Source organism: Cotesia glomerata, unplaced genomic scaffold (genome assembly GCF_020080835.1).
Source record: "Cotesia glomerata isolate CgM1 unplaced genomic scaffold, MPM_Cglom_v2.3 scaffold_247, whole genome shotgun sequence".
Lineage (NCBI taxonomy): Eukaryota > Metazoa > Arthropoda > Insecta > Hymenoptera > Braconidae > Cotesia > Cotesia glomerata.
The window spans coordinates 1-9,207 of NW_025402963.1; the positions used below are offsets into that span (position 1 = coordinate 1).

The 9,207-nt window shown below is 28.4% G+C and overlaps 1 protein-coding gene and 1 pseudogene across 1 annotated transcript; one reads left to right on the forward strand and one right to left on the reverse strand.

The window, feature by feature from the left end:
- The first annotated feature begins 6 nt into the window (after positions 1-6).
- Positions 7-6,685, forward strand: LOC123274167 (probable ATP-dependent RNA helicase ddx3). Its single transcript, XM_044741658.1, has 4 exons — positions 7-130; positions 206-265; positions 6,366-6,477; positions 6,580-6,685. The coding sequence occupies exons 1-4, from the start codon at positions 55-57 to the stop codon at positions 6,683-6,685; spliced, it is 354 nt and encodes a 117-aa protein (XP_044597593.1). The 5' UTR covers positions 7-54.
- Positions 6,686-7,266: 581 nt separating this feature from the next.
- LOC123274168 lies at positions 7,267-9,203 on the reverse strand (annotated as a pseudogene).
- Between the last annotated feature and the right edge of the window lie 4 nt (positions 9,204-9,207).

The window sequence follows — 9,207 nt, forward strand, 5'->3', positions numbered from 1 at the left end:
CCTGGAGTTTATTAGATTGTAACAAAACGTAGAGTAGATAAAATAACGAGAAAAATGAAACGTAAGGAATGGTCAACTGTATGCTTTCATGGTTATAAAACTCCACAAGAACGTAATTGGGTATTACAAGGTATTATTTAACATTGTTTATTGTCATAATTTTTTTGTATTTCTTGAAATTAATTTTATATTTCTATCCAATTAGATATTCGATCTGATAAGGCTCCATTTATTGTAGCAATTGACGTAGCAGCTCGTGAACTAGGTAAAATGAAAAAATTTTTTTATTATATCATTCATTGAACAATAATATATTGATTTAATTTTGTAGTCAAAATTAAAATTAAAATATAATATCAATATTGATAAAATTTTATTTATAATCTTAAATATTTAATCATTTTTAAATCTATTTTTATTAACTTAAAGTAATTGAAAGAAAAGAAAATAAAATCCAATTTTTTTAATAAATAGTTATTTACAAACCGTAACAGTTTTATGTTTTAAATTAATTATTACTTAATAATCAACAATGTTTGTGCTACACTTTTTTTATAATTTTTTTCTCTGAAGAAAAGAAGACATTTTTGTTTTTTCTTCACAAACAAGTTTTTGACAAATTTGAAAGATGATCAAAAATTAATATTTTTATTTTCTAAATTTTCAAATTTTTTTTTCATCTATTGTTTTTTTAAATCGTTATGCTGCTCTTTTAGATAATACATTTATTGGTATTAAAATGCATTCATTGCTGCGTTTATTTTTTTTTTGCAATTAAAAAAAAATTTTGTGGTTTTCCCTCCCTGAATTTTGTTTTTTCGGAAATGAATGCAAGTTATAATGGTCTTGTGAATTTCTTTTTAAATTTATTGATTTATTTGTCGATGTTAAGGTTGTAGTATGGTCAAAGTTGTTGAAGACACAGTCGTGATTTCTATTGAGAATTTAGTGGTTTCAGCAATTTTTCAACAATTTTTTGACCTAAAAATAAATTTGGTATTATGAAGATAATATTTATTGAAAAAGTCCATTATTCGGCAGTCTAAATGAAAGTAGATTTCGTAAATCACGTATGTTGAATTAAGAAAATATCGGTTGGATATTATAAACGCCGTCGTGACAAGCTGCGTTATATTGTATAAATATGTGTGTATATAAGTATATATATACACATGTATACATATTGAACCATATGTATTTTCTGAATCAGCGCTCGCCAACGAACTGAGTCAAGAAATTACAATATTTTTGGAAAGTTCCGTCATGTGGATCAATGCAAAAGTTATGGCTTATATTAAACTACTAAAAAAATTTTTTAACCTGAACTATCTTCATTGAAACATTCATTGCTCCAATTGTTGAAAATCCAATACTGCTTCAAATCTTCTCAGCTTGATGTACTGAGTATTCGTAGAATTTTTATTAAATCATTATTTGTTAGTTCCTTCATAATTTCTTTTAAACTTGTTATGTTTATAGAATTTTTTTATTTAAATACTTTAATGCTAACTGTAATTAAGAATATTTCGTTGTACCTTTTGAATAATGCGTCATCAGAAGTACTTACTTTCAGAGATATATTAATAAATGTGATGGTATTTGGGAATGGGGCTTGCAAAGATTTAAAAATATGATTAAATAATATTAATCCCAAATCGTCAGCTATATATCTTTCATTTTGGAGATAATTTCGGCTAAAAAAAACCATCAATCCATGACATTTTTATTATCATATTCCAATGGCCGTGATCGGGTAAGTCTTAAGGCATACTTCATTTAGTTCAACAACTTCTTCATAACACCTGTAAATATTAGTTTCATTCCTCCATTAACATGTAATTGAAACCAGCATAACTTTCTGATGGATACAATATTTTTAAAAAAATTAGTATTTAAAATTAATTGTAAAAGTGCAAGCAGTAGATACTGCTGAACAATATTCTATCTAAATATTAAAATTTTTGGTAAAATAATTTATTATTTTTAATAGAATAAATTTTTTGTAAAAATATACCATAATAATAATTGTTTTGTGAAATTTATTTGAGACAAATACGATGATTGTTTCCATAGCATAAATATTATTGATCTCTTGAATACCATTTTCTATAATTGGGATCGATAATGCTCTAATAATTTTATAAATTAATATTTTTTTTGTCCATTGAAATGTTGATTAATGATTGTAAAAACAATACTTACCTTCTCAATTATTTTTCAATATCTTCAAAACAATTATTATCGTTTTCACTACTAATTAAAATATTATCAACAGAAGTTGACTTAATCAAGGATTTACTATCCGTTGTTGGTGTAGGTGTTGGTGTTCGTATTGGGGATGTTGCTGGTGCTCGTGCTGACAGTGATGGTGTTGATGGTGCTAATGCTGGTTGTGATGGCGTAAATGTTGGTCGTGATGTTGCTGTTGCTGGTGCTGATGGTGCTAATGCTGCTGTTGTTGCTAATGCTGGTCGTGATGTTGCTGGTGCTGATAATGATGGTACTGATGGTGCTAATGCTGGTCGTGATAGTGTTAATGATGGTCGTGATGTTGCTGTTGCTGGTGCTGATGGTGCTAATGCTGATAGTGATAGAGCAAATGTTGGTGGTGATATTGCTGTTAAGCTGGTGCTGATGGTGCTAATGTTGGTCGTGATGTTGCTGTTGCTGGTGCTGATGATGCTAATGCTGCTGCTGTTGTGGTTGTTGTTTTTTTAATTAATTTGAAAGAATTTTGCAAGGAATTTAATTTTACATTTTCTGAAACCAGCAGATACATTTTTAATGTTCTGCATCTGGGAGCTTTTTGTATTTTTTACTTTTGTTTCTTAAAGATAACATAGGGTTGCATGATTTTTTCACCATTCTTTCTTGAACTATTTCAATTGATTGTTTTATATTGTCCAAATATATTTTATTTTGGTCAATTTTATTTTCTCTTACAATTGTATCCAATTGTGAGAGATCTAAATTATCTAATGGTGCATCTAGCAAGCGTTGGATTGCGAAGAATGGTATTTTTACTGTACTTAACAATTCTTCGAAACTTCTAGGGAAAGACTTTTAAAAATTCTTCAACCGTAATAAGGTTTTGTTCCAACTGGAGTTGCATGTTTTTAATGTACAAGATTCTGTCGATGGTTGCTTTGGGAGTATTCCTTTTCGGTTTCAAATGGTTCTTCACTCTTTTTAAATTTAGTTCTTCTTTTTTTAGAACTTTCTCAATACCGTCTGGAACAATTTTACAATAAGATATATAAATTTTTTAACATCAACAACTATATAGTTAATAAACTATGCTGATAATGGGTCGCTAAATTTGTTCATCAAATTACTAACACATTATAGTTATTTAATTCATAAATTTACTTTTACGTTTATATTTATTAGAATGAAATTCATTATTTTACCTGTTAATGTCCAAATATCGGGATGCTCTTGGCCTATAATATGATTGCTGTAGCGATTGAAACTTTCTGGCAACCATCATTAGTATTAGCCGGAGCATTAAAACACTCACTTTATCAGCATTAGACAGCCAAGTATCTTTGAAATAATCGAAATAAATAAGTATATTTGAATCTGTGTGCTTCACATTATTTATTTCTTTATGAATAATTTTTCTTGCTTCAGGAAACAATGAAGGAGGCAACAGAGGCACATTCATCATTAAAGATAAAATGTACTGGGGAGTTTTTTAATTTATGAAGTTGCCAATTCCTAATTAGAGCCTACAATTAAAATTACATAAAAGAAGGTAAAAGTTAAAATTTTGTTATATTTTTTATTTTTATATTTTCAAAGCATACCACATGGACAAAATGAAAGTAGCAACCATACATCTTTGCGCCTTTAAAATTAATCCTTAATGATTTAGATGACGCTTTTTCATAATCAGTCATAATGGCCAGTGATTTGTTTTCTAAATTAGGGGAACTGATTAATTAGCCAGGAAAAAATGGCATTATACATTTCCGTATCCCTGTTTTCCATTAAAATCATTAGCCCAGCTATATACTAAGAAATATAATAAACATAATTTTTATCAATATGTACAAGTACTTGTACATAACAAGTACATGTAAAAACTTTTAGTTAATCCATAATAAAAAAATTTTAGTCTCTTATAATTAATTGTTAAAAAAAATTGCTAGAACTATTACCGTATTATTAGTTTTAAAATGGATGGAGTAAATTTGCTCCATTTTTGGTTTCCGTGCTGTTCTCTAAAACATTTTTTTATTAAATAAAAAGTTATAATGGCAAAATCTAATACATGTTTATAAACTTTTCTTAATTTAATTTTCTTTATAGTTTTTCTTTATAATTTTGTTTAATAGTTAAAATGTGGTTATAAATTAATTAAATAGCTTACGGAAAATGTTCCATCCATGAACAATTTGTCGCTTTCTGCCAAGACCGATTAAAAGGTCATTGGTAGAAAATATAAGCGCCGTTTTTCCATTGATCGACTTCACTGCCAAGCTTTCATAAAAATGGAATCAATTAAATCAGCCCCTAACTCGGCCATGGTATCGGGAATGTTAGGTCTGCTCAAACTTCTCTTCCTACTTAAAGTACTTCTTACAGAATCATAAATATGATTTTCTGCAACTTCGGGAAATCTGATAAATTAATAATATAAAATTAAACAATAAATAATTGAGAAATAATAAGGGATGATTATACAGATAACGTATATAACTTTACTTTTTACACGAGGTTATGTTTTAGTTTCTATAAAAAATCGGCTGAATAATTTTATGAATAAGTTAATTACCTTGAACAAACATCATCGAAGATATCAACTAATTTTTTCGTTTGTTGTTTCCTGCTTTCTTCAATCATGACTTTCTTCATAGCTCTCCAAACATCTCGCATCTTCTTTCCGGAAAATCGCTATGATTATTTTTGATGAAAAATCCAACATTTTTCATTTAATTCTGAAAGTAATTAGCGATGAACTCGATTTTCCGATACAAAATGAAGTGATCGCCTTGCAGCCAACTTTTTCGATAAGAGCATCTTGCTACTCTTTTGCACTGGATAATCTTGCAAGTATTTGAATCCATTATGGTAAAATAATACTTAATCATTTCTCTTTCCGGAATAATTTTCATACTTTTTAATAGAAAATAATTAAATATTTCTAATCAATCTTTGACAATTATTCAATAATTTTTTTATTTGTTATTGAACAAAAATTGACATAAAATTATAGGTTTTTTTTGTTTTCTTTTAATGTTTTGTTTTATTTTTTTTTAAGTATTTATTATAATAACAAGTAAATATAAATAATTTTAATAATTATAAGTAGTAATACATTTTTAATCATATAAATTATTTATAAATTATATATAAAAATTTTTCTTTACATAAATAATTAAATTTTTTGCTGAATCAAGTACATTTTATTTGAAAAACTTTAATATATATTTAAGAAGATGTGTGACAAACTGTGATTAGCTCATTTTAATTCGAATTCTCCAAGTTAAAATGTCGACAAAAATATAGGGTAAATAATTATAAAATTTGGCAAAAGTACTCAAATAACTATTTTTTAGGTATTGATTGTATTATTTTTAAAGTAAAACATTTGAAAATAAATAAATAGTTTATTTTTCCGCGTGAAACTGCCTTACCTTAAAAATCATTATAAAATCATAACATAGCTAAATTTTACACGCAATGGAATAATTCTCTACTTTGAATAATTCAAATAAACATAAAAAATAAAAGAAAAATATTTCAATACCAAAAATTGTATTAGTTGTAAGCTAATTAGGAATTCCTCTACAGACAATTTTATTTACTTCATTTTATGATGATTTCTAAGGCAAGGCAGTTTCACGCGGGAAAATAAACTATTTATTTATTTTTTCCAAATGTTTTACTCTAAAAATGATAGAATCAATACCTAAAAGATAGTTATCTGAGTTCCTTTTTGCCAAATTTTATAGTTATTTATCCAATATTTTTGTCAAACAACGTCATTTTAACTTGGAAATTCAAATTCAAAATTAGGCAATCACAGCTTACCACCTTACCCACCTTCTTAATAAATAAAATAATTGAAAAAACAAATAAAAATAAAAAATGATGAAAACAAAAAAGCATTAATTTTATAAATAAAGTCATTAACATAAATTATATTAGATCACAACGTCATCTGATAGTATAATTCTTGCTCTTCTTTGCTAAACTAATAAAATTAATTATTTCTTTGAAAAAATGTGTAAGTATAATAAATATTTAAATAATTTCTTAAACTTTTTATTTTTTTTTTTTTAATTTCATTCAATAGTTTTATATAATGTATATTCTTTTTGCACTATCTAATGTTAATTTTATTCTGTTAATTATAGGGACACGAAATCAAGAAAATATATTAATTGCTGCACGATTAAGTACCTGCGAGCACATGTTTCAATCTATTAACTTTGAGTACATTAATTTATTTGACGAAGAAAGTTGGACGTGAGTATAAATTAACTTTCATAATTATATCCGCATTTATAATTGATTGGAATATTAATTTAGGATTAAACAAAAAAGTATAATTTTTTTCATTAATTTCAGTGAATTAGCAGAGTGGACAGGCCTTCGAAGGAGCAAATCACCCAACGAGTGCTTTCACCACTTCTGTGATTTGTACCACAAATTTAAAGTAATTAATGATCATTAGTGCTTGTTAAAATTTATATAATGATTTTATTAATTATTCAAAATATTTCTTTTTTTTTTTCTGTTTCACAAAATTGCGACAAAGAGGGCTTAGGAAAATGAACACTTCACATTTTATGCAGAGTTCAATGCGTACTACCATCTGCTAGGAAATCGAACACGTTTCTTTTATGAAAATTACAAAGAATGGCCATTCCTCAATTAAAAAAAACATTGTTTTTTTATATCTTCGGTCGTCATCGTCCTTTCGCCATTTACCGCTAATTGATTTCTTGATTTATCTTTTTTTTTTTTAAATAAAATCAGCACGTCATGGATCCCTGCATCATTTAACTTTTGATCCACGTTTTGGCTTATGAAGCCTTTCAATTTCAAAAATTTGTTTATTACAAAATGGTGCACTTACTTGCATCATTATGTAATTTAATATTTATTTTTTGTATCTTTACTGAAAAGTTAAGTAATAGGTAATAAAATAATCAAAAAATTAAAATCTGCCGAGTATTCATATTCAGTGTTTTATTGACAAATATAAGGATGTTGTTTACAAAAGTGCTGTTTTAAATATTTTCACAAAGGTTATGTGTGATTTAAAAATTGATACCGGTAATCACAGTATGATCCGTCAAATCCAGACTGACGATAAAAAAAAATAAATATAGAGGTAGGTAACCCCTAAGCTGCCGCCGCCTGGACCGGATATCGAAGGCATCGAAATTATAACATTTACGTTAGGTGAGGATCCGTCCTCACCGTGACGATGATGATAGCTTGAGGCTATGGTTGGCCCCGACAGGCCCGCTGCTCTCGTGTGAAGTAGATGGTGTACCATCGAATTTCGCCCAATGATGGTGAAGAATCGTGCTTCACGACGATCGTTCTTCCGGCTCCAGAAGGCAGAGGTGGTAAGATAATAGGTGGAGGTAAGGTAGTTGGAAGAGGAGGCGGTGGTGCGGTATGAAGCAGAGGAGGTTTTATTGACAGGAGTCTTGCCGACGACTTGCCTGAACGATTATTCACTGGACTATGGCTCCTCAGTAACTGCGACTGTAACTTCTTTGTCCCTCGTCCGTTGCTCCGATCTTTTACTGAAACTACGGCTGCGACTCCTGGAGTAACTTCGGTCCTTCCCTGTGCAAGGACCACCACCACGCCAGCGATCTTTACCACCTGCATTAATTCAGACTATTGTCAATTATATTCATTATTTAATTTGATTTAATTATGCAAGTTTATTCATTTAGTTAAGAGTTGCTTCAATTGTAACAATCAATGAAATTGAAAATTATAATTTTTTTTTTAGTAACTTATTAAAAACAGTAATTTAAGAGGTGGGCGGAAATTTTAGCTTTAAATTTAGTTCCAATGCTTAAGTATTTGTAGTTATTTAAATTACTTGTAAAAATTTTTTTTTATACCGAATCATTTTTTTTTTTTTGCTAATAATACATGATAACATTTTATAGTAGTTAAAATAAATTTTTAATAATTTAATTAAATCAGTATTATAGAGATATACTACAGCGTAACTTTTTGATAGTTTTAGAATTAAAAATGATTGAAACCAAAAAAGTAAATCAGTGAGAAGCTGTGTAAATTTTTGTCACAATCCTGCAGCACCTCTCCCTGAATAATTATATTTAAATATTACCTTTTTGTTGTCTAAACATTCCAGCGCGACTGCATCTATAAGCTGTAATAGTTTTGAATTAATAACCTGATTAGCCTCGCTTTGGTAATACTTGAATTAGTTCATTATATTTATTCAAGTTATTGGTGTAAAATGTATAAGCCGTTTCGGTTTTGACGACGACCTACTACGACAGATACGATGAACATAATATTCTGAACAAGATGGGTGGTTGAAGTTTATCCACTAACTTCACGCCTTCAACGTCTAAAAAATTTTTATAAATACCAGTTAACTGAAATTGTATAAAAAATAATGACAATAAACAATGATTAAATAATACCTTGTAAAAACCCAGCAATGCACGTTCTTGTTGAGTTTTATACCATGAATGCGCCTTAAGTTGACCATTCTTCACGTTTCTACCATTGTTCTCGTTATTTTGTCTACTCTACGTTTTGTTACAATGAATACAATCGTTTTATTTTGCTTTCACACATTTTTTTCAATAGCCAGTATTCGGTCTACAAACAAACAATCACAATCACAATTACAATTACAAGTGGTAAGTAGATAACTTTATTACCAAATATATCATACTTTACTTCTTTTTATAGTCCCTGGCAAACGTCAATAATTTTTTTAAGTATTTTTGATTAACTGACAACTGAAACGATCTAACATTAATCTGAGCGTAGTCTTTAAGAAAATCTTCAGCTAAATTGTTAACCTCCTTTACTCAAGTCACAGACCACATGAGTGTCTGCCTGTCAGGTCTAATTTGTTCAATTATTTTTTGTATTTGACGTTCAAAACCCATGTCCTATATACGATCAGCCTCATCCAACTCTAAATATGTACACCTCTTCAAGTTCGTCCAGACAGAGTCAAGA

Bases quoted from the DNA above. Each gene is read 5' to 3' on its own strand.
- LOC123274167 (XM_044741658.1), top strand. From the start codon at position 55: ATGAAACGTAAGGAATGGTCAACTGTATGCTTTCATGGTTATAAAACT. The intron at 266-6,365 runs GTAAAATGAAAA...TGTTAATTATAG, and splicing joins CGTAGCAGCTCGTGAACTAG to GGACACGAAATCAAGAAAAT. The intron at 6,478-6,579 runs GTGAGTATAAAT...CATTAATTTCAG, and splicing joins TTTGACGAAGAAAGTTGGAC to TGAATTAGCAGAGTGGACAG.